At 38.2% G+C, this 26561-nt stretch overlaps 3 protein-coding genes across 3 annotated transcripts; all 3 read right to left on the reverse strand.

Annotated features, from left to right (window-relative positions):
* Positions 1712–2575, reverse strand: LOC109947399. The gene has a single exon (XM_020557358.1). The coding sequence runs from the start codon at positions 2573–2575 to the stop codon at positions 1712–1714; it is 864 nt and encodes a 287-aa protein (XP_020412947.1).
* Positions 3566–12847, reverse strand: LOC18769546 (probable methionine--tRNA ligase). The gene is made up of 17 exons (XM_007204191.2): positions 12712–12847; positions 12470–12614; positions 12217–12370; positions 11920–12075; positions 11571–11801; positions 11340–11483; positions 11171–11261; positions 10971–11077; positions 10727–10841; positions 10530–10648; positions 10349–10414; positions 10122–10250; positions 9864–10007; positions 9623–9743; positions 9266–9480; positions 9122–9172; positions 3566–3851 (listed from the first exon to the last, which is right to left on the reverse strand). Exons 1-17 carry the CDS (start codon positions 12845–12847, stop codon positions 3570–3572), a joined length of 2406 nt encoding a protein of 801 aa, XP_007204253.2. The 3' UTR covers positions 3566–3569.
* Positions 18949–22020, reverse strand: LOC109947400 (receptor-like protein 12). The gene is made up of 2 exons (XM_020557359.1): positions 21917–22020; positions 18949–21690 (listed from the first exon to the last, which is right to left on the reverse strand). The coding sequence occupies exons 1-2, from the start codon at positions 21980–21982 to the stop codon at positions 18949–18951; spliced, it is 2808 nt and encodes a 935-aa protein (XP_020412948.1). The 5' UTR covers positions 21983–22020.

Below are 26561 nucleotides of genomic sequence, written 5' to 3' on the forward strand. Positions count from 1 at the left end.
CAATAATGCTCAGATTACATTGAGCATAGACCTCACTTAAGTTCTTCCATTTTTGTGGAGTATGATCAAAAGTTTCAGAGATTGAAACTGATGAATCATGTGTAGCAGATTCCAGAGTGGTTTGCAGATCATTCACCTCTTGTGGTCTCTGAGGAGATTGACCCGACTGAAGTGATTCATTTGAATATGAATCAATATCTGATATTCTTGAACTTTCTTCTTCATGCCATGGAATAGTCACTTGTACTTCTTCATTCAATTCCCAATTCCACATTGCTTTCTCATCAAAGATAATGCTCCTTGAGAGTTCAATCTTTTTAGTTTCTAGATTAAAAACTCTATACCCTTTCTCACAAATCCCATATCTGAGAAATACTCCCTTCATTCCAGTTTCTTCTAGCTTGTGTCTTTTCTGAGTAGGAATATGAATATAGCACAGTGAACCAAATATTCTCAAGTGCTTGACACCTGGTTTTCTCCCACTGAACTTCTCGAATGGAGTTGTATTATCCAGAGCACTTGTTGGACTTCTATTTTGCAGGTATACTGCTGTATTGATAGCTTCTGCCCAAAATTTCAAAGGGATTTTCTTCTCATGCATCATTGTTCTTGCCATTTCCATCAGAGTACGATTCTTTCTCTCTGCAACTCCATTCTGTTGCGGAGAGTAGGCTATAGTTAGTTGCCTTTCTAATCCCATCTCTTCACAAAACTTTGAAAATTCCAAAGATGTATATTCTCCACCTCTATCACTTCTTAGCTTCTTAATTTGATAACCACTTTGCAACTCAACCATGCTTTTGAACCTTTTGAATATGTTGAATGCTTGAGACTTATGCTGCAAGAAAAACACCCAACACATTCTAGTGTGATCATCAATGAAGGTGAGAAAGTATCTATTCCCTCCAAGAGTGATAGACTGCATTGGACCACAGATATCAGAGTGAATCAGTTCTAGTGGTTGAGAGGCTCTCCAAGCTATTTCCTTATCAAATGAACTTCTGTGACTCTTGCCTATAGCACAACCCGAGCAAGTCTTCTTAGATTCTTGTAACTTAGGTAGACCCTGAACCATGTCTTTCTCTTGTAAGAGTCTCAAACTACCGTAGTTTAGATGCCCGAATCTTCTGTGCCACAAGCAAGATGGTTCTCCAAATGTTGCTCTATTTGCCACAGGAGGATTGACATATTTGAGATCTAAGGGAAAACATCTGTTCCCTTTCATTTGAACCCTTGCAATCAGCTCTTGCAGTTGCTTATCTTCATAAATGTCAACCTCATTATCACCAAACACCAACCAATGCCCATGCTCTATCATCTGTCCTACACTCAACAGATTCTCATCCAGACCAGGTACAATCATGACTTCCCTAATGAATCTAGTAACCCCTTGCACATCTATAGCCAAAGTACCTTTGCCTATTGATTGCACTAAATCACCAGTGCCCATCTTAACTTTACAGTTCACATTTCTATCTATATCAATAAGTAAGGACTCATGAGCAGTCATATGATTACTACAAGCACTGTCCACATACCACACATTCATATTTTTTTCAATAGAAGCTGAATGACAAGCATAGAACATAGTAGCAGGTTCTGTTACCTTGCTAGCCAAGTTTGCAAGTTTCTCAGTCTTATTTGATTGTTCACAGTCTTTAATGAGATGCCCAAAACGGTTGCACCCATAGCACTTTGGCTTTCCTTTAAACTAGCATTCTCCATAGTGAAGCTTATCACAGTGCTTGCATTTCCCTTTTGCTTGATCTGATTTTTCCCCTGGTTCATGCTTTCCTCCTTGGTTGCCACTATTTTGAGGTTTTGAATCCCATTTCTTACCCTTCGATTTCCAGCTCTTTTTTGATTTATTATTACCAAAACCAGAGTTGGATTGAGATCCCTTTTGATTTATGCTCATGCTGCTGAAGGCCTTCTCAGTGGTGTTCTCAGCATGCCTATCAAGGCGCTGAGCAAAACCCCTCAATGCAGCAATCACCTCTTGCACCTCAATCATTTCAATATCCTTAGTTTGTTCAATTACATAACAGACAGGATCAAACTCCTTAGTCAGACTTATAAGCAGTTTTTGAACTAACCTTCCTTTGGATAGGTCTTCCCCATATCCCTTCATCTGATTCACAAGCTCAAGTAGGCGAGTGAGGTATCCAGACAAGGTCTCATCATCCCTCATCCTTGTATACTCAAAATCACGACGCAAACCCTGCAATTTGATAGATCTGACCTGCTTATCACCATGAAATTCCTGATGTAAAATATCCCATGCACCCTTTGAGGTTTCTTCATTCGAAATCCTTGGAAAAATGTCTTCTGAGACAGCCCCTTGGATAATCCCAAGTGCCTTAGCATCCTTCATTAACAGAGCTTCCTTCTCAGAATCCGATGACCCAGCATCATCCACATTCTTCCCCTTTGAATCTGGAATTTTAAGCCCATTTTCAACTAAATCCCAGATTCCATGAGATTTGAAAATCGTTCTCATTCGAATCTTCCAAAATTCATAGTTGTCCCCATTGAATATTGGAGCTCTGAGATCACTCCCTCCTGACCCAGCCATCTGAGACAGAATCAATGAACTGAGTCGGAAATTTCTCGTCGGATTTCCAAGCTCAGCCCACACACAGCTTCAACGCCCACTACACAGATCCAACCTTCGCTGCTGATACCATGTTGAGATTTGGATTGTCAAGGGAGCTACAGAGCCAAAGACTACGGGAGAGAAAGAGTGACTGAGCAAGAAGGAATCAAAAATGGTTATGACCACTACTCCTCTGCTAATCCGTTGCAGCATAGCAGACTATATTCATATCCCAAAATGTATCCTTACATCAGCAAATACAATCTAACCGTTGTGAAGGCTAAACCAATGTGAATATGACACATGGCTTTACAAAGCTTTACAGCCGCTGAAATAAGAAAAACAATCCTAAGCCTTACACTTGGCATATGAGCTCAAGGTGCTCAGCTCACAGATGACTTAAATGGACTAAATATAAACTGACTAAGTACTTACTAACTAATCAGAAATTAGCTAGGCAGTTTACATTTTAACAAGAGCATTATTTCGTATTTTTGTTGTTGGCTTTTATGTTTACAGCCTCATTTGCCATTTTAAACCCACACATTTTGTGTGTGCATACTTATAAGGAGCAGACTATATATGCAGATTGGGTTTCAATTTGATTTCCCTAGAGATGCTGAAAGCAAACAGCCTTCAAAGGTTGTTTCTTTCCCCCTTTTTTAGTGTGATAGAAGTTCCGTGGAGTTCATAATTGCATAAAAGGAGTCAAAGTAGTGGCTGCGGCGGGTGGAGGCACTTCTTCGAAGGGCCCCGTCCGCCGGCCTGCCGGTCCGATCTGGAGAATTCATGTTCCGGCAGGTGGGCTAGACAGAATGGTTTCCACAATATATGCAAAATTATTTCAAATACCAAGAGGAAGCAAAAGTGGTTTCCCATCCATAAGAAAAAATTTCATTGGTTACTGTCATTTTACAACAAAAAAATCCAAAATGGGCTGTTTCTTTTCAACCTCTAGAGAATTAACTATCTTCTATCTAATTGACCCCCCACAAATTGAGGATACAGTGCAAACACCAGCAGATGTTGTGAGGGGAATATCTCTGTAGCAGGCCACTAGGTCAGTGTTAGTATGCAGATCCACTTGCAAGCTCTCCCACACTTTCTTCTTGGGGTTCAACACCTCATCAGGCTCACCTGCGAACCCCGAAAATGTAACTCTCTCGCCAACCTGAGCTGCTTTAGGCGGGTTGACCAATTCAACCGTGGCGTGGTCACTGTTCGAAGCAACAAGAACCATCGCTTGTGATTTAATGTTAGAATTTGGCATAGATATATTGTTTCTGGTTTTTACAGTTTTCTAAGTAAAAACCTTTTCTCTAGCAACGTATGCTATATTGAATAGAATCCAAAAAGAGAGAGAGTAAATGAGAATGTTATCAGCCTGCTGCTATATTGCAGCAGAGCCAGCAACAGACACACAAGGCATGACACAAGCTGCCAAAAAACATATCCTAAAAACTAGGACACAATGACTCATCTCCAGCCAATCACAGGTCATTGGAGGCTCAAATTCTTACCCTAGATAAGAATTTGTTACAACAGAAAATCTAGGACAGCTAAGGAAGGACAGCTGTAGACTTTCCTAAAATAGTAAGAAAACTAGCCGTTAACATAATCTGTAACGGCTATTACTAAAAAAGTAAAGTTCCTCAGCTCCTTCGATTCTTCATCCTATTCACTGTCAATCTGCAGGATTAACTTCTGCAGCTTGATTCCATACTAGTAAGCAGCTTAACTCTCAACAGCCTCTCCTAAGCTACTTACTGGTTTAACTCCAAGCTTCAACCTCAAAAAATTGAATCGATCTTTGGGCAAAGCTTTTGTAAAAATATCTGCCAACTGTTCTTCACTTCTGCAAAAATTCATCTTGATCACTCCTTCCTGCAAAGCTTCTCTTATGAAATGATACCTTCGATTTATATGCCTTGTTTTCTGATGGAAAACACGATTTTTGATCATTGAGATTGCTGACATGTTGTCACAAAACAGTGGTGTTGCATCAGATTGCATTTCACCAAAATCATCCAACACAAACCTCAACCAAATGGCTTGAGCTGTTGCCTCAGCTGCTGAGACATATTCAGCTTCTGCAGTTGACAGTGCAACTGTGTTTTGCTTGACAGAAGCCCAAGAAAAAACTCCACTGCCAAAACTGAATGCATATCCAGATGTGCTTCTACTGTCATCTTCACTGCCAGCCCAATCAGAATCACAAAAACCAATCAGGACAGCATTCTTGTCCCTTGTAAACTCAATGCCATAGCTGATAGTGCCTTGAATGTATCTAAGAACCCTTTTTGTAATTCCCATATGCTTCTTTGTGGGACTATGCATGAATCTTGATAACAAACTGGCTGCAAACATTATGTCAGGTCTAGTTGCAGTTAGATACAGCAGACTGCCAACTATTTTTCTAAACAAACCTTCATCAGCCAGGTCACTTCCATCAACTTTCTTTAGTTTCTCACCAGTGGGTAGAGGAATTGTTACTGGCTTACAATCCTCAAGACCAAACTTCACAAGCAAGGACTTTGCATACTTGCTTTGATGAATAAACACCCCTTTTTCAGTTTGTAGAACTCCCATCCCCAAGAAATGATGTAGGAGTCCTAAGTCAGTCATTTCATACTTCTGCATCATGTCCCTTTTAAACTCACTGAGCAGTGCATTACTGCTTCCAGTATAGACAATATCATCAACATATATAGAGACAATAATCAGTTTACCTTCTTCATCTGTTCTGGTATATAAAGTGGCCTCACTAGTGCTTCTTTTAAAGTTGCAGCTTGTAAGATAGGTGTCTATTTCACTGTACCAGGCTCTGGGAGCCTGCTTCAAACCATAGAGAGCCTTCTTCAGTTTATAGACTTTTTGACTTGCCTTTTTCACTTCAAACCCTTCTGGTTGCTCAATATAAACCTCCTCCTCAAGTACTCCATTTAAGAAGGCTGACTTAACATCTAATTGGAACAACTTCCAACCCTTTTGAGCTGCAAGTGCAATCAGTGTTCTAATTGTATCTAACCTTGCCACTGGAGCAAAGGTCTCATTATAGTCAATTCCAGGTTTCTGAGCATACCTTTTAGCTACAAGCCTAGCCTTGTGTTTTTGTACTGTTCCATCCAGATTTAGCTTGGTTTTGAACACCCATTTGACTCCTATGACTGGTTTATCCGAGGGTCTTTCCACCAGCTCCCAAGTTTCATTCTTTTCAATGGTTTCAATCTCAGCCTCCATTGCTTCCTTCCATGCTTTGTCTTCAATAGCTTCATAAAACGTTTCAGGTTCAATAATAGTCATGTGACATCTTGCATAGATGTCCTCCAAACTTCTTAACTTTACTGGTGTATTAGTTGGAGTTGGGCCTTGACTGGTGTCACTGCCATTGTTTTCAGAAACATGTTCATCATCTGAGCTTAAATGATTCAGGTTTGGTGAATCAATGCTGTGAATTTCATGTGAGATTTCTGCTTCATTTGTCTCTGAATTTCCATTTTCAAAGATGAGAGGCATTGGGACAGATTCATCTTGCTTGCTTTCCCAATTCCAGAATTTATTCTCATCAAAAACAACACTTCTTGAGAGTATAATCTTCTCAGTTTGAAGATTAAAAATCCTGTAACCCTTCTCACAGCTGCCATAACCCATAAAGACACCTTTGCTTGCTTTGTCATCAAACTTCTGTCTAAGGTTTGATGGAATGTGACTGAAGCAGATGCTGCCAAACACTCTCAGATGTTTTACACCTGGTCTTCTTCCTGTGAAAGCTTCAAATGGTGTTTTATCTGAAATAGTAGTGGTATAGCATCTGTTTTGCAGATACACTGCAGTACCAACTGCTTCAGCCCAGAATTTTAAAGGAACTTTCTTCTCAGTCATCATTGATCTTGCCATTTCACAGATGGTTCTGTTTCTTCTCTCAGCAACCCCATTTTGCTGAGGTGAGTAGGCAATAGTTAGTTGCCTCTCCATGCCAAGGTCACTGCAAAACTCCAGGAATTCATGTGAAGTGTATTCTCCACCTCTGTCACTTCTTAACTTCTTTAAGCTGAATCCACTCTGTAGCTCAACAAAAGCTTTGAACTTTTTGAACACACTTATCACACTTGACTTATTTCTGAGAAAATATACCCAACACATTCTTGAGAAGTCATCAATGAATGTGATGAAGTATTTGTTTCCTCCAATGGACTCATTTTGCATTGGGCCACATACATCTGTGTGTATCAATTCAAGGGGAGTGGTAGCTCTCCAAGGCTTCTCATTTTCAAATGGTTCCCTGTGGCTTTTACCATACACACACCCTTCACATACTCCTTCCTTTTCTGAGAAATTAGGCAGGCCTAACACCATTTGAGTTTGCTGCATTTTTTTCATGCTTGCAAAGTTCAAATGACCCAACCTTCTGTGCCAAATCCATGGATCTTCTTGTACTGCTGCCCTCATTCCCATTGAGCAGATAGACTCCATAGATAGTGGGAAACATCTATTTCCTGCCATTGCAACTTTGGCAACAACATTATCAAGGCTGCTGTCATCACATATCAATGCATAGTTGTCTCCAAATAGGATGTAGTAACCATGCTCCATCATTTGTCCTATACTCAACAAATTCTCATCCAGGCCAGGAACAAGCAGCACTTCATGTATGTATCTTCTCCCTTTTCTTGTTTCAACTACAAGTGTTCCCTTTCCTGTGGCTTGAACAAGATCACCAGTGCCCATTTTCACTTTGCAGGTCACTGATCTATCAAGATTGATCAATAAAGCCTCTTGAGAGGTCATGTGGTTGCTGCAGGCACTATCAACAAACCACACAGATTTGCTTGATGCAATTGAACTTGCATGACAAGCATAGAACATTGTTCCTGTGATTGCCTCTTCCTCCTTTGCACAGTTTGCAACTTGCTTACCACTTTCACAGTCCTTGGTTAGATGACCAAATCGACTGCACTTTCCACACTTAGGTTTTCCTTTATATCTGCACACACCAAAATGATATTTTTGGCACACTTGGCACTGTGGTTTCACCCCACCTTGACTGCTACTGCCAGGTTTGTTTTGAGAATCAAAAACGTTGTTCCAATTCCCTCCAGAGCCATTATTGCTATTAAAGTTTCCACCTTGAGACCAGTTTGAGCCCTTTTTGTTCTGTCCATGCCATTTTTGATTTGACTTTCCCTGAGAACTCTTGTTAGCTCCAGAAGCTTGATTATTTCCAATTCTGAGACTGCTGAAAGCCTTCTCAGTTCCTGCCATTTTATCTCTTTCATCATGCAAATCTTCTCTCTTATCATAGACTTTGACAGAAGCAAGAATTTCTTCAACTCTAATAGTGTCAAGGTCTCTGGTTTCTTCAATAATAGACACTATGGACTTGTACTTCCTACTTAGACTCATCAACAGTTTTTGAACAATCCTTTTCTCTGTTACATCTTCTCCTAGAGATTTCAAGTTGTTTACTATTTCAAAAAACCGAGCCAAGTAGTCATCCAGAGATTCAACATCATTCATTCTTAAATACTCAAAATCAGCTCTAATAGCTTGTAATTTCACAGCTCTTACCTTTTTATCTCCCCTGAACTCTCTTCTCAGGATTTCCCAAGCACCTTTTGCAGTCTTCTCATTTCTGATGCGAGGAAAAAGTTCATCTGTAAGTGCTCCTTGAATAAGACTCAAAGCCTTGGCATTTTTGATCTTATCTTCTCTGGAGATAGTAGGTGCTTCCTCTGGTATTTGCTCAGTCTCACCTTCTTCACTTCCAGAAACTACTTCCTCTTCAATAACCGGCTGTGCTTGTATTCCAAACTCCACTGCATCCCATAAATCATAGGCTATGAGAATGGTCTCCATTTTTACTGACCAAAAATCATAGTTTGCCCCATTGAACTGTGGAGTTCGTAGATCTCCCCCTGCAGATCCTGATCCCACCATTTTTATGTGAGTTTCAGTGAACCAACCAGTAAAGGATTACTCACAGCTCACGCCCCTTCTCTGAAAATCAGACTAGAGCTCTGATACCATGTTAGAATTTGGCATAGATATATTGTTTCTGGTTTTTACAGTTTTCTAAGTAAAAACCTTTTCTCTAGCAACGTATGCTATATTGAATAGAATCCAAAAAGAGAGAGAGTAAATGAGAATGTTATCAGCCTGCTGCTATATTGCAGCAGAGCCAGCAACAGACACACAAGGCATGACACAAGCTGCCAAAAAACATATCCTAAAAACTAGGACACAATGACTCATCTCCAGCCAATCACAGGTCATTGGAGGCTCAAATTCTTACCCTAGATAAGAATTTGTTACAACAGAAAATCTAGGACAGCTAAGGAAGGACAGCTGTAGACTTTCCTAAAATAGTAAGAAAACTAGCCGTTAACATAATCTGTAACGGCTATTACTAAAAAAGTAAAGTTCCTCAGCTCCTTCGATTCTTCATCCTATTCACTGTCAATCTGCAGGATTAACTTCTGCAGCTTGATTCCATACTAGTAAGCAGCTTAACTCTCAACATTTAATACCCCTCATGGTTGCTGGCTTCAGATTGCAAAGAACACAGACCTTCCGGTTCTGCCACAGAAAAGTTAATATAAATAAACTAATGGACAAGTAGGTGTTAATTCGAATTTTATTGTTGAAAATTCTGTAGATGCAAACACAAACCTGCATATCTTCAATGGGTATATACTTGACAAGTCCACTCACAACTGTTCTAGCCTGTCCTTCGCCAACATCAATCTCTTGTATGTAAAGTGAATCAGCATCAGGATGCTTCTGAGCTTTCGTAATGAGGCCAACACGAATATCAAGTCTAGAAATGGAAATCTCTGCTTCAGCTGCAGATTTTGTGGCCTGTTGCTTTTTCTTTCCACTGTTGTCTGTTACAAAAATGGATTATTGGGGTGGATATATATTTATGTTAGCAATAACTAATAAATGGTATATGATTGTTTTCAAATATAAGTGCCCACAAAACATGAGTTTAGCTTGTGGACCAGACCAACATGCGGAAATTCTAACCTGAAACTTTCATTTTCTTGAGTTGTGCAGCCACCTTCACTGCTTCAGCTTCTTCCCGCTCCTTCCTGTCCGCTTGACTTCCAGCAAACTTCTTCCTTAAGGACTCCACTTCTTCATCTTTCTGTGTCCAAGTACAAACTTTCACTAAATTAGAATCTACAAATAGGCAAGTGATGCAGCAATCATATCATGGCAGGCTAGAGAGTGCAACATTGAAAGACAAAGCACATCAAAGACATACCAATTCCTTGAACAATGGCTCTGGTTTCCCAATCTTGTGACCAACAGGTACAATCTCCCAAGGTCGTCTTGCCCTATCAATATCTCCTTTATCATCACAAAGTGATATGTGCTTCTCAGGAGGTAAATTAAGCTGCTTAAATACCTTGAATGCAATTAAAGAAAAAATATATATATCAGCATGGATGATTATAGTAATATCACTTGATCAAAGAAATATTTCAGAGTAACACAATCATCTACGAACAGAATTTATTACTTCGAGAGAAAATGATGGCATAAAAGGTTCCAACAAACAAGCAAGAAGATGCACTAGTCCAACTGAAGTTCTGATAACAAAAGCGCAACGAGGTTGGTCCTCCTTGTAAAGCTTCCAGAATTGGCTTTCCTGCATGGTAATTACAGATTATGCAACTTAGCAGCAGCTGAATAATCGGTTTCACAGACAATATACTTAACAAAAGAACATATCCATAAATCGCTTACTTGCAGATATGCATTCCCTTCACTAGAAATGCTCATTGCTGTTTTCAGTCCTTGCTTTAGTTTAACCTACACAAAATGTAGATAGAATGTCATGCCAATGCAAGACACATGTGAAAAAGGAAGGTGGGGAGGAGACACTTCCAGTCATTTGCAACAAGACTGTCATCTAAATATCAATTACCTTCTCCATTGCTTCTATATATTGCTCCACATATTTTCCAACTTTTTCAGCTAATTTCTCTGTTAAAAGATCTGACTCTGCCCTTGGAGCATCTGGAATAATGGAACCATATCCTTGACCTGTACATGGATTTTGTTAGTTTATATGCTGCAAAGTGCCACATATACCATGCATGTTAAAACGAAATGCTGACCGACCTGAAGGTTTGGAAACAAAACTCAAAACTCGATTTATGAAGTTGCCCAAATTATTCAGCAATTCGCTGTTCAGTTTTGCTTGCAAGTCGGCCCACGTAAATAATGTGTCTGATACCTATTTCATCAAAAAACAAAATATTAAAACGAGTAAACAAAGATACAGAGAAAGAAGGACATGAATTACAAACCATCACCCAAAAAATAAAAAAAGAGTCAAAAAGGAAGATGGAATCATTAAAGTTACCTCAGGCCTATTAGTTAGCAAGTAATATCTCCATACTTCAACAGGAATGTTTGTATCTTTTGCATCATTTCCAAAAACCCCTATGCCTTTACTCTTAGAAAACTTTCCTGTGAAAACCATCAAAATTTAGATCACCTAGTACATATCGCGTAAAGTTTGAGCTTTTATAAATAAAGTCTTATAGAATCATGCGTCCATACCTGCTTCGTAGTTTAAGTACTCAGTAACACTAATAGTCTTCATTAAAGTCCAATTTTCACCAGTTCCAAGAAGCGTTGACGGAAACATCACCTGAAAGATAAATTAATAAGTACACAGTTGAAATAAATTCTTTTTTGAAGCAAGAAATGCTGAGAATACGATGCTTACTGTATGGAATGGCACGTTATCCTTGCCCATAAACTGATACAACTCCACATTCTCAGGATTTTTCCACCATTTCTCCCATTCATCAGTGTAGCATTTAGTAATTGATACATATCCAATTGGAGCATCAAACCACACATAGAAAACCTACCAATAACAAAGTTAGAACAAATGTAACAAATTTTGAAAATAATTAACAAAAATTAGTAGAATTAGCATAAGTGTAGTATTAACCTTGTCCTTGAAGTTATCATGTGGAACTGGAACCCCCCACTTTAGATCTCTAGTAATACATCGTTGTTTAAGTCCCTCTTTGAGCCATGCATTTGTCGCTTGAATGGCATTTTGGCTCCAAGACCCAACCACTGATGTTTTATTGATATACTCTTCCAGTTTATCTTTGAGCAAAGGAAGTTCTAGAAACAAGTGATTTGTATCATGAATTTGTGGAGTTGTCTTACATACCTGCTTGCAATTAACAAAAATGAGAAATATAAGATTGTAACAATATTGTGTCTCTCCATTTAATGTTATATGCGAGGAAAAAAAAACTCTCACAAAGGATATGAAAAAAAATCTATACCTTGCATTTAGGATCTTTTAGTTCTGTTGGATTCAAAAGCTTTCCACAGTTTTCACATTGATCTCCTCGTGCAGAAGCATAGTCACAACCTTGACTCGGGCATGTCCCCTCCACAAGTCTGTCGGCTAAGAACCTTTTGCATGTGTCACAATAAAGCTGAATTACAGTACAAATTCAAGTTAAAATAAATTATAGAAATACACTTTAAAACATAACTCAATCTTAATACATGGACATAAGCATGCAAATCAGTGACTAAACCAATAGAAGACACATTTACAAGCCAATGAATGCTACCTGCTGCATTGTGTTCTCTGAAAGCCATTCATTCTCCAACAACTTTTTGAAAATCGCTTGACGTACTTCCGTTTGTTGTGGTGCCGATGTGCGCCCAAATTTGTCAAAGCTTATATTAAACCACTTATAAACCTCCCTATGAATTGCATGATATCTACAAGAATATAACCATTTGAAATAAATTTTAATAAAACGTACACAATAAATAGAAGTTAAGTTTACCAAATAATATAAATTTTACTGAAAAATTTACTTGTCACAAATCTGTTGGGGGCTACACTTCTCTTCCATAGCTTTGGTCTCCGTTGCCGTGCCGTACTCATCAGTTCCACATACGTATACCGTATTGTAGCCTCGAAGACGGCAGTAGCGTGCAAAGACATCGGCACTCAACACACCTGGCCAACACAACAAAAAGAATACATGAATTAATTTCAAGAATCTATTTGGTTCCCAAAAAATTAGAAGGAAAAAAAAAAAGGAGCAGATAAATACAGCCGATAATATTTCCTAGGTGGGGGACATTGTTGACGTAAGGCAAGGCGCTGGTGATCAGGATGTTTCGCTTGCCAGGGATGGGTAGCTTGGCAGCCGTTTGCTCCTCCTTGGAGGTAACTGCGAGGTCTCCCATGTCCATGTACGGTTCTCTCCTTCAGTGTCTGGGCTAGAAACAAGAGCTTAAAAAACTGCAATTCAAGATAAAAAAATCTCTCCACTGTTTTCTTATCAGGTTCCTTAGTATTCAGACAGTGTTTATGATGTAGGAGAGCACGGGTGTTTATAAATGACCCTTACTGCAACTGTTTACGAGGCTTATATAGACATCAAACCGTAGCATAACCTAATTGACAAAGGAAAATTTAAACAAAACAGGAAATAAACTAAATCCTAATTGGTATAGGAAAAATTTAATCAAAACTGGAAAAAACCAAATTCTTAATGAAAATTGGAAAACTCATATCAAAATAACTTAATAATTTAAGATCACTACTAAAACTTAGCCTTAGTGGCTGATGAGCCCACTTAGATTAGTAAAGTCTAGGTCGGTCTCATAGATACTCTGCGTCAGTTTACTTTATCTCCACCACTCCCAGTGTTTACTTCATAGAACACATATATATATATATATATATATATATATATGGGCAGAGATTCAAAATTCCGAAGTAATTGTTTCAAGTTTCAACACTCTAGTTTGGATCTCGCAATTCATAGAAGAGATTTTCTGTTTGATCATTCAGTAAAATGATCAATGCATGCAGCATGCTCAAAAACATAACAGAAACAGAAATTACAAGCACGCAGATTACACAAATACAGAAATCCAGCAAACCCCTGCAATCCAGAAAGCCCCGAAAACCCAGAAGTCAGATAAGGACCCAAACGAAACTGAAAACTGAAAAAGGGTAAGGTTATGCATTTGATGTTGTGGTTTGCTTTTTCTTTTTCTTTTTTTTTGGTGGTTATATCTTCCCTTTGTACTTTGTATTTTAATGTGTATGTATCTGTCATAATAATTTTGCACAAAAAAATCGGTATTTACTTATAAAATACTTAAGCACAAAACACAGTTTTAGGTCAGCAGCTAATTACAATATCATAACAAGGGAAAAAAGAAATATATTGAGAAGAGAGTGTATGGCAAGTCAAGTGTAATCTAAAACCAGAGCTGTGAAATTGCAGAACATGTCTTTGTGTTGTGTACATAGAAGTTTCAGTTTCGAGCTCGATAATTAAGTTTCAATTTCGTTTGACTAAACAGAGCAATCATTAGACAAAGAGGATACAATCTCCAAGTATAATTCAGGGCTGAAGTTGTTTACAGCGCAGGTATATTTTACGATCCTCGTTCACTCCCACAAGCTCAAACTGGAAATTCATGCAGCTATGTTTTTAGACAACCTTTGCCATACATTTTCCTTGTGTGCTTGTCTAGATTCTTTTTGCCTTTCATTTGATATTGTAATTAGCTACTGTCTTAGGAATATTATTAATTGACGCAATGTGAAGTTTCAAATCAATTTCACTAGTCTAAAAGTACTTTGTGTGCTTTAATTTTGTTTTTCATATGTTACCTACCATAAGTTATCACACATGGATTCGGATTCTCCACTTATCATACTTATGTCTAGAACTGCCTTGTATATTTTGGATTCCCAATTACTATAAACTCTGACACCCAAAATGACATCGCCTTAGACATAAGTACAATACAAAGCACCAAAAAAAAAAAAGAGTAGATGATCTTATTGCATTTGTGATAACATATAGGACAAGGAATACATGAAGCATTCTGAAATCTCATTTGCATTACTTCATCATAACTGATGCTATATTATCATAACTCCAAGTCAAAGCGGAGACAGGAAACTAAGGTGTACAGAGAAGGTGAGCTGAAAAACCAACAGATAGAGAACCTTGCCATAATCTCAATTTCTAGGTGCCCCTACTTCGTCCTCATCATTGGTCTGACCATTGCAACAATCTTAATAAACCACTCAGGCCTCCTTGTGATCAGAAGGTCTGCTAGAACCACTCCGATTAACCCAACCCACTTCCAAATCCTGCCAAAACAAATTTCCAATCAAATTCAATTCTAGAGCTTGAATCATCTTCTTCTACAGAGGAAGGGGGCAGTTGAGGGGCCTCAGTATTTCCACATTTATCTGGCAATGGATCACCACACAGTCCCGGGTTTCCCTCATACGAAGTAATGTCGAATGAAGTAAGTTGGGTTCCTTGCGGTATAGGACCTGTAAGGTTGTTGTGAGAGATATTGAGCATTTCCAAGAAAGTAAGGTGGGTGAGTTGTTGAGGGATCTCCCCTGAGAGCTTGTTTTGTGAAAGGTCCAACGATTCAAGCAGTGTTAAGTTCCCCAAAGATGATGGGACGCAACCACTGAGAGTATTGTTGGAAACATTGAGCGATCGGAGTCCCTTTAGGTTCCCATTGAATTCAGAAATATTCCCTTTGAATTTGTTGGTTGAGAGATCAACGGATGTAAAATCTTCTTCAATCTTTAGGTAGTATCTCCTCACACCTTTATTTGTTATGATGGTTTTGAAATCATAAATGAAATAAAATCACTTTGTATTATTCTCCTCCCATGTAATAAAATCACTTTGTTTCAACTATTGTTTTATTGTCCCAAACCCCTTCATCACATAAACCAACCATGGTATCAGAGTGTCACAAAAACCCACACCTCCTAAAATTCCAACATTTTCAAACAAGGTGTGCGGATTGGGACAAAAAAATTCCGAGACGTAGTTGTATATAGTAAATAAATAACTACTTAATATTACTCGGACTTAACCATCTTCATCAAGAGATAATATTTTTTGACATTTTGATCAATAAAGAAGGGATTGGAAAATAATAATAATAATAAACTCGGGGCATAGTGTTTTCACACTGCAAATGGCTAAAGTCAAGAACTCACGATCACAGAAAATTCCATCCTTGAAAGTAAGAACCACTGTTATCAATTCGAAGCAAAGAAAAAATGGGTTCCTCTAAATTACATATATAAATGCAATTCGTGATATTTCCAATTAAAAAGACCAAGAAACTCCAAGTCAAGTTGCCATATTGAATTGAGGTGCTGCGAAATTGAGACCAAGTGTAAATTTCCAAAGTTACGTCTTCAAGGGGCTTTGTATCAAACATGCACGTCACCATGTGCTCTGGACTTCAAGTGAATTAATAGGGGGTTAATTTTGGTAATTTCCGTTGACTTTTTTCACCTATTTAAGCTTCATTTTAGTCATTCAATTCAGTTAATCAATTTTAAGTCCTGGTATTTCAATCCTTTTGGTGAATTCTGAAGTGTAAATCAATAGTTTTAATTTACACCTTCACAAATTTTAAGTTAAAAACATAAAAATACTTTTGGGGTCGGTTTCATTTTCGTGGCTTTCTCCCTCTTCTGAATTACCTTCCTGAGAATTCACCAGCCATAGAAAACAGAAAAAAGAGCTTGATTTGTGGAGAGAGAGAGAGAGAGAGAGAGAGAGAGAGAGAGAGAGACTTAATTAAAAAGGCAGGGGGGACTGATTCATACCCCAAAAAAAAAAAACAGAGGGTTGAAAGCGAGAGAGAGAACGGAATGGACTTGGAATAATAAATTTCAAACAAGATGGGATTGGGAAACTTCAAGCGAAGGGACTATGAAATTTGTATGTACTTGCATTGCCAGAACATATATATGCAGACTTCATTTGACTCGAAGTCAAGTCATCATCCAATTACCTAATAGTCATACGTTAAGAGATAAGTACCATTAGGGTTTCGGTGGTTCGGATGTGATGAGTCTCCCTAACCCTAGTCTTTGTTGGTCGCAGTGATCTTGTGTGCTTGTACTTGGTTTTGGTTTGTGTGTCCTTTTGCATGCTTTGTGATAAAAATTGATTTTCCAAGCTGTCAAATTAATCATGGCTACATAAAAAGAAAAAAGAAAATCAATTAATTAAAAAGGGTTGGTCTTTAATTGATCAAGCATTTTTTGGGTTGTGCGTATTTTTCCTAAATTAATTCAACTTCTTATTGCGTTTGGTCATTGGAGAAATTGTATTTATTTCGGCATCTTTATTTTGTACTTGTTTTTATTTATTTTATTTTATTAATAAAATACTATCGCTCTTTAATATAATTAATATTAAAATTTAATGACATTTTACTACATCTGTTAAATTAGTGATGTGACAAGTAGAAGAGCGGTCTCTGCTCTGTACATCTTTAACTTGGATTCAGCATGGATAATGCAGCACCACCCAGCCCTTAGCATTTGGAGCGTTCGTTATTGAGCCAGTGCAAGATTTTAATATTCAGTTTATAAACAGTTCTTACTTAAGCATTGCCCTTGTATTTCCAATGTATTAAAATATTCTTTTCGAGGCGTAGTGTTTTCACACTGCAAATGACTAAAGTCAAGAACTCACAATCAAGAAAATTACATATATGCAATTTTTGATATTTCATTAAAAAGACCAAGAAACTCCAAGTCAATTTGCTAAATCACTCTGGATGCTACCTGCCCCTCTGTTCAAGTCAAGCACATATGTATGGACCGATAAAGACATGCAACCAAATAATCATCACAGAATTTTTCACATGAACCCCTCATTCTCCTTTCTCCTTTATTATAGTCTGTCCAGTCCTATTCATTTTTTACCAAACAACAGACTTAAGTTAAAAAAAAATAATAATAATAAATCAATATTTTATTTTATTATTTTGATTAACAATAATTAGATGCAAAATTCAAACTTTTTGCCTCAGTGTTTCTTTTATTTTTTTTCTTCAGTATCTTTCTTCCTCTTTCAGATCAAAGAAAATACAAACTAAAAATCACATTTGAAAAAAAATTAATATGTTGCAAAATTTGGATGGGAAACCAGATTTGAAAGATCTTCACGTTGAACAAACCAAACTACCCAGAAATGCAATCAGAATATCCCCAAATTGCTAGGTAGCCTTACAATTTCTATCCATCTGCATACGAGAACATCTAATCAACCACTTCTCAAATTCATAAAACATAACAAATTTTTTTTATTATTTATGATTAATTTGGGTTTGCATACCAAAATCATAAACACCCACTTCTCAAATTCCAGTTGATCGATCACAAGGCATCAAGGATCAAACTCAACCCTTCAACCACCAAAAACTATTTATCCCAAAAAATAACCCCAATACACCAATTTTACACAAGTTCTCTTAAATCATCACAAATGCCGAAAATTAAGTGATAAATAAATAAAATAAAATGTACTCAACATCTAACCCAAATCTTCAATTTTGGGAAACAGAAAGATGAATGAATGTTAAAAATCAAAAAAATCAAAAAAAATCCAAAAAAAAAAAAAACCACAGCGCTCAATATTTAACAAAAAAAAAAGGGAAAAGAAACAAGAACAGAGAAATCAGTTTTAGAAAAAAAAAAAATCAGAAGAGAGGAGAGGAGTGACAATAGAGACGACGTGAAGCGGTTGAGGGAGACGATGCAAGAGAGACGACGCGAGGGGGAGACGACCTGAAGAGGGAGAGTTCACGTTTGGCAAGAGATAGCCGACGAAGAGAGTCTTCGAAACCCATGTCTCGATGTGGGTTTTGATATTCAGCATATGCTGGATTCATATCCTAAACAAAAATTTAAGTCCAAGTCAGTGTGTGATGCAATTAACCCCATCAAACAACAGATTAGATTTATGACCATTTTAATTGAAAAAGTCACATCCAGTCCAGCCCACCAAACAAGGTCTGCTAATATTGGAACATTAAAACTAAAATGTATGCCCAAAAGCAGGAAAAAAGAACGAAAATTGGATTTCCTCTAAAAGGGAAATAGTTCATCCGAAAACTAAGATAAAGCCAAAAGATTATATAGCTTCGCTACTCTTTTGTAGAAGAAAGACTTCCAACCTAATGATTATCACTTCATCATAGAAAAATTCATCATGATAAAAAAACTGCGGGTGATTGAATTGCACCCAATTTTAAAATATTCTTTTATTTTTCTAAATTATTTAACTATTTTATTTTTGAGCAGCTGGTTGATGCGAAAGTGGTTTATCAACCTCAACAAGATAAAAGCGTGGCTCATGTCTTGGCTCAATTTGGGCTGCAGGAAGGCAACCAATTTTTATGGGAAGGAGAAGGAAGAAAAAACAAGAAAACAACTCCAAATGCATGACCTTATAACAAACCATACTTCTACATCCCCCACTCTACTCTTTCCGTATCATTAGCCTCACTATTCGAACGATCTTAAGAAACAACTCCTGCCTTCTTGTGATCGCGACATCCGCGAGAACAACTCCCACTACAAACCCACTTCCAATTCCAGCCAAGACAAATCCCAAATCAAATTCAAGCTTTTGAGCTGAGCCTGAATCACTGTCTTCTTCAGTTGAAGGTGGCGGTTGAGGGGCCCCTTGATTTCCGCATTTTGGTAATGGATCTCCACACAATCCTGGGTTTCCCTCATATGAAGTGCTATTCATTAAAGTAAGCTGGGTACCTTGCGGTATAGGACCTGTGAGATTGTTGTGAGACACATCAATGTTCTCAAGGAATGTAAGCCTCGTCAGTTGTTGGGGGATCTGTCCTGAGAGCTTGTTGTGTGAAAGGTCCAACGATTCAAGATTCCTTAAGTTCCCCAAGGATGATGGAATTGAACCATTGAGAATGTTGCTGGAAATATTGAGTGAGTGAAGCTCCTTAAGGTTCCCAATGAATTCCGGAATCGTACCTTCAAATTTGTTGCTTGAGATATCAATCGCTGCTAAGCCTTCTTGAATCTTCGAATACAACAAATCCAAACCTTTAATTGCTAATGTGATCGAATAAGCAACACTCCGTCCAATAGCAAAACCATGGAGGTCATAGGATACTTGTGCATACATGTATGTTGACTTGTTTACAGTAATATCTGGAAACAAAGGTGGAATCTCACCTTCGAAACGGTTGTAAGACAAATCAAGAATGCGTAAACTGGGGAAGTCAATATTTCTTCTGGACTGTCCTATTACACCATAAAACTCATTATGGTGCATTGCCAGAAGTTTTAACCTTGGAAGAGTCCCCAACCAAATGGGAAAAACATCATTGAATTCATTGTTTGACAAAACAAGATACTCGAGCATCACACAATTTGCCAATGACCTCGGTAATTGTCCCTGCAATTGGTTATGACTAACATCAATCATCCTCAAACTGCTTCTGTTGTTGTATGATTGAGGCATCATGCCATGAAAAGAGTTGCTTCCAAGAAGTAAAAGGATCAGATCATCACTAAAGTTTCCAAGACACTGAGGAAGCATGCCGCTCAAGTTATTTCTTGACAAGTCAAGGTACTGAAGAGAACTCATATTGCAAAGCAATGGTGAAATTTCTCCAGTAAAGTTGTTGTTGTCAGCTCCATATTCTAGCATGGATGGTGGAGGGACCGGTAAAACTCCATGAAAAGTGTTGAACGAAAGCCTCAAGCACAGTAGGTTAACCCAGGGTAGGACAGCTCGAAGTTCACCCAAAAAGAAGTTTCCAGAAATGTCCATCAATATCAGAGTTTCCTTGCTTATGTTCCACATCCAGTTTGGTATTTCGCCATGGATTTTGTTTTGTGCCAGATCCAACCGCTGCAAGTTTGTCTGATTTTTTAGGAAATATGGGAACTCTTTTAAATTGCATGCACTCAAGCCCATAGTGATGAACTGTCGAAGAGTTGAATTCATGCTATTGGATCCAGTAACAAATTCCAAATTGTTCCAATTCAATTGGAGCTCGTTGAGATTTTGTGCCTTCTGAAACATTTGAAACTCCACTACACCGCTCAAGTTATTTGACTGTAGATAAAGGATCTCGAGATTGGTGAGATTGGAAAATGAGGCAGGAATTGAACCAATCAACCCATTATAAGAAAAATCTAGGTAAACTAGTTTGGTGAAGTTACCTAGCCAAGATGGAATTCGACCAGTTAAAAAACTCGTACCAATCCTAAACACAGTCAACTGGGTAAGGTTTGCCAAGGAATCAGGAATGGGACCTCCAAATCTACTTGCTGAAATGTCTAGGTAAGTGAGCTGTCTAAGATTGCCAAGTGCAGGGGGAACCAACGAGTTTGAAAAATTGCATTGAGCCACATCCAACTCTTGCAATGAATTAAGCTTTTCAATCGAAGAAGGTATTGTTCCGAAAAACATAGTAAACCCAACTTTCAGTGAGATGAGAGGACTACTTCGATTAAATTCTGGAAAATATCCAGTGAGATCTTGGTTGTATCTCACACTAAGAACTTTTAAGTTCTGTAGATTGAAAATTCCCACTGGGAATTCGCCAAACAAATTACATTCCTTGAGGGTAAGGGATGTCAGAAATGATAAATTTGTCAAGGAAACAGGTATGATCGAAGATATGTTAATGAAACTAAGAGAGAGAGTTTCTAGACTAGTTAAATTTTGAACTAGACTTCTCATATCGGATGGTTGAAGTTTCAACAATCCCTGAGGATCATCAGAAGATGTTTCAATTTCAAGATTGCAACATAGATCAAGGTATGTCAACTTGGACAAGTGTGAGACTTCAGATGGGACTTGACCAGAAAAGAAAGAGGCAGAGAGGTCAAGATGAGTGAGGCTTGGAAAATTTCTTATGCTAGATGGAATTTGAGAGTAATTGAAGTTATTGTCAGAGAGGATTAACCTTTGAAGATGCACCAGGCTGAACAGGCTACTATTGGAGTCGAAAGAACCGTAGAGATAACTGCTGCTAAGATTAAGGCCAATAACATGACCCGTCTTCTCGTCACACTCCACCCCATCCCACAAGCAACAACTGCTATTTCCTCCTCCAGCTGGTTTCCATGATGAAACCTTTGGATAAGCACCGTCATAACGTGAAGCAGATTTGTCAATAATAAAGCTCTCCTTGAACTGCAGCAAGGCAGAGCGCTCCTCATCATGGCAAGAGGGCTGCTGCAAGGAGTATACAAAGTTAGCAGCCAAAAGATGAAACAGCAGCAGAACTAGTAGTTTGGAGAGCTTGCGAATCGACACGTTAAATAAGCAATGGGATATCCCCATACTGTTCTGAGATTTTGTTTTTCCTGTGCACTCTTAGCTAAATAAACATCTATGGAAATGAAAGTTAGAGAGCTAGGTATTTGTGGACTGCCATGATCAAGTTGTTGAGCAATACCATCACAAGAAAGATGCGGCCGGCAACAATGGGATTGCATATACTTGTATATAGTATAAGGAACATATACGTGGCCTGGTGTTTTCACACTCCAGAAGACTATAAACTATAAAGTCCAGAACTCACGATCTGATGAATAAAAAAGTGTAAAATGCAACCAAATAATCATCCTTGCAATTAAGAACCATTGTTGTCAATTCGAAACAAAAGAAAATCGGTTCCTGTCAATTACAGATATTTTCATTTAAAACAACTAAAAAACAGAAATATAACCATGCACTAAAATCCTTAATGCTCCCCAAATCAATTTTGGGATCAATTCTTCACAAACACCAAAAAAAAAAAAAAAAAAAAAAAAAAAAAAAAAAGGATTTGGTGGAGAGTAGAGTGTTGCAGAGAGTGGGTAGGGGCTATTGGGCAGTGGGGGTGTTGGAAGGGTTGGGGAAAGCCGTGGGATAATTAGGTTAACTTTTTAAAAATATTTTATTTTATTTTATTATTTTGTTAGTTTTAAAATATGCCTAAGTTTTTTAGTTATATAAAATTAAAATAAATGCCCTTAAACTTAACAGAATTAAACATAGGTGGTACATTGCAACATTCTATAAAGTTTAGGTGGCTAATAATAAAAATTAAAAGTTCAAGTGGTAATCGTGCACATGTCTAAAAGTTTAGGTAGTATTTATCCAAATTCCAATACAAATATATTGACTTGAACTTTCTTGGTTTTTTAAATTGAAAACGTCATAAACTTGGGGCCCGTCTGATAATCACTTCAATTTAAGTTTTCAGTCTTTATTTTTTGTGCTTGAGGAAAAAGAGGGAGAATGAGAGTGGAGATGACATTACGAGGGAATTGAGAGGGGAGGATGGGAGGCAAGAGTAACAAAAGTAAAAACAAAAATTAAAAACTGAAATCTATTTAAAATTGTTTTCATTTTTGTAAGAGCATGGAATTTTTTATATGATTATTTGGTTGCTGTAAACACGAATTTCCTGCGACAAATGAGACAAGAACACGTGTACAAAATAATATTTGTATTTATGAAATTTAGGGTTACAATCTCTGTATTGAATCCTCTGATTCGATCTCCAAAGTGTTTAAAGAAAATTTGTGTTTGATACAAGGGTCGTAGAGACTTGATCTTGATCAAACGGGTAGCACGAAGCTTGTTTGGTGTTTAGGATTTTTCTATGATGAAAGAACCGGCACGTGTTTGTTGTGCTTGGTGGCTCTTCCAAAGTAGGGTGAAGAATGCAGAGAGTTTTATGTTTCTTCTGAGTGCTAGGTTTTTTTCTCTCTCCTTTCGTCTTGAGGCCTCCTATTTATAGGCTTTTGTAGGATGCTTGACCTAAATAACTTTCCCTATTTAAAACCTTGTTTTGTGGGATTTTGATTTGATTTAAATCAATTCCCATAATCTGGCGATTTAACCAGATTATCTTCAATTGATTGACCTAATTAATATTTGATTTAAATCAAAGTCAATCACAGAAGATTCTTTCCTTTAATTTTGTCTTCATCTTGAACCGTTTGATGCACTCCGTCGGATGTCGCCATGTGTCATTTTTGACAACTAATCCGATTTTGATGAGTCACACGCCACATGGGCGAATTACGGGGCCCACGATTTAATCCAGCGAACCCTCATTATTTTCTTGTCCAATGGAATTTATTGCACCAAAATTTCTTTGTCTACAAATTGCTCCCACTTCAGGATGCATTGTAGACATGTGCTTTCTCACATGTAGGAGGTGCAGCTTGAAGTGTTCCTTTCTCTTTTTTTGTTTTTTTTTTTTTTGTTTTTTTTTTTTTGTGTAGATATCATCAAGAATATCCAATATTGGAACATGTTTCCAACGTTGGTTTCCTTTTTATTTTTATTTTTTAGATATCATCAAGAATATCCAATATTGAAAACATGTTTCCAACGTTGGTTTCTTTTTTTTTTTTGGTGTGTTTTTGGTGTGTGATATTATTAAGCTTAATAATATCCAATATTGGTAAGATCTTGGGAAGCAAGATACAAAATTCCATATTTTCCTAAACTAGGAATGAGAAACCCTAGCACCACTAGGAGCTTTGATGGTCTTTGGTTTCTTTAAATTGCACTATGTTCATGAATATTGAGATCAACCAAATAGAACAGCAAAAAAAAAACTCCTCTTGTTGGCAAGAAGGTCTACGACTTTGAAGTTTACGTCATCCGAATTCTCAGCAACCAAAGTGGTGAGAGTTGCTTGTTGGTAGGCTTGAACCCATTCTTTGTTTCATCATGTTCTTGTGTCAGCGTCTTCTTCCTCTTCTTCATCTTTTTTTTTTAAAATCTTTTTTTTTTTCGCATTCCCACCATGCAACATCAAACTTAATATTGGCATAATATTGGCATACTATTGCTGTGCTGCGTCGTCTTTTTTTTTTTTTTAGGTGCTTCAAAAGAAAGTGAAGAACGTAGACGTCCTATACCGCTTGGGTTTGATCCATCTTTCCGACTGGTGATAACCCGCTCAAGCGCTTAGGCTTTACGTAAGTGGAGGATGAGTGTAGAACGTAGACGTCCTATACCGCTTGGGTTTGATCCATCTCTCCGACTTGGTGATAACCCGCGCTTAGACTTTACGTAAGTGGAGGACGAGTAAAGAACGTAGACGTCCTATACCGCTTGGGTTTGATCCATATCTCCGACTTAGTGATTACCCGTTCAAGCGCTTAGGCATTACGTAAGTAGGAGACAAGTGAAGAACGTAGACGTCCTATACTGCTTGGGTTTGATCCATCTCTCCGACTTGGTGATAACCCGCTCAAGCGCTTAGGCTTGACGTATTGGAGGACGCCCAACTTGATCGAGCACATATACTTTCCCAAAGAGACTTCCTTCTTTTTTTTCCTTTTTTTTTTTCAAGATTCACCAAAGAAATTATCCATAGTGAAGCAACTTGATGTTGAACGAAAGATGTTAATGTAGCCCTGACGGAGTGAATTGGAAGTCGAATAGTGCCAAACTAATGAGAAACTCCAAATTTATTTTATTATGTGACTGAACTCAAAGTGGTCTCATGAGCTGCCTACGTACCCTTCTATGAAAAGAAGAGATCAAGTCATGACGTAGTTCAATGTTTTTTTTTTCTTTTCAGTTTGCAGTTTTGGCTCATACAAGCGAGTGAGCATTTGGTGCATTTTTGGCTTTTGCAGGCGAAGGAGCGTTTTGGTGCCTTGTGCAATTTAGGCTCGTGCAGGTGAATGAGCACTTGGTGCATCATACAGTTTCGGCTCGTCCAGGCAAATAAGCATTTGGTGCCTTGTGCAGTTTAGGCTCGTGCAGGCGAACGAAGGAACATTTGGTGCTTTGTGCAGTTTAGGCTCGAGTAAGCGAACAAAGGAGCATTTGGCGCCTTGTGCATTTTTGGCTCGTGCAGGCAAAGGAGCAATTGATGCCTTGTGCAGTTTAGGCTCTTGCAGGCAAATGAGCATTTTGGTGCCTTATGAGTTTTGGCTCGTGCTGGCGAATGAGCGTTTGGTGCCTTGTGCAGTTTTGGCTCGTGCAGGCAAATGAGCGTTTGGTGCCTTGTGCAGTTTTGGCTCGTGCAGGCGAATGAGCGTTTGGTGCCTTGTGCATTTTTGGCTCATGCAGGCAAATAAGCAATTGATGCCTTTTGCAGTTTAGGCTCTTGCAGGCAAATGAGCATTTTGGTGCCTTATGCAGTTTTGGCTCGTGCTGGCGAATGAGCGTTTGGTGCCTTGTGCAGTTTTGGCTCGTGCAGGCGAAGGAGCGTTTGGTGCCTTCTGCAGTTTTGGCTCGTGCTAGCGAAGGAGCATTTGGTCGAATTTGTGTTAAGCGAAGTGAGAAGTATCCTCCTTATGTTTTTTACCTCGGGAGGTGCTCGACGCATCATTCTTGTAGAATCCCTTGGGGAAGAAGTCATGTAGCATGATGGGGCTAGGCGACCTTTGTTTTAAGAGTTCATCTTTTGGAATCATTTTGTTCATATTTGATAATTCATTTCCTCTATGCCTTTTATGTGATTGAGGAGAACTTCTTTTGCTTACAAATATTTTTGATTGAAGAGTTCTTAGCAAAAGTGCACTATTATGTAACTTATTCCGAATAGCTAATGCCCATCCTTCATTATCGTCATCGAATGAATCGACACTACTTTGACTTTTCACCCCAACACACTCATACGGATTGAGTTGATGGGTTTCAGAGAATGCCCCCAGTGATTGAAGTGAGGGCGAATGTGCTGAACCAGATAAGACAAACGAGATCGTAGCATGGTTAGACTCTACCACCTTGTCAAGATCCATTTCGATTCTTCCTTGTTGTGCCAACTTCATGATGAGATCTTTCAACACGAAGCACTTTTCCACTGGATGATTGATGACACGATGGTACATGCAGTATTTCGGGTGGTTAATATGATTCATCTCTTCAGGGCGTTTGCACTCAGGTAACTCAATCACCTTATTCTCAAGTAAGTCTTCTAGCATGCCTTCTACGTCAGAGTCTGGAAAAGGATACTTCTTCTCCTTCATTTCTTTTAGGGTGTCTCGTCGTGGTTCTTGATCTTGAGTCAACTCGGCCTTCCTCGCATCTTTCTTGCCTTGAGTGGAAATCTTCATTGGAGTAGCACTGATCGTCATTGA

Source organism: Prunus persica, chromosome G2 (genome assembly GCF_000346465.2).
Source record: "Prunus persica cultivar Lovell chromosome G2, Prunus_persica_NCBIv2, whole genome shotgun sequence".
Taxonomy (NCBI): domain Eukaryota; kingdom Viridiplantae; phylum Streptophyta; class Magnoliopsida; order Rosales; family Rosaceae; genus Prunus; species Prunus persica.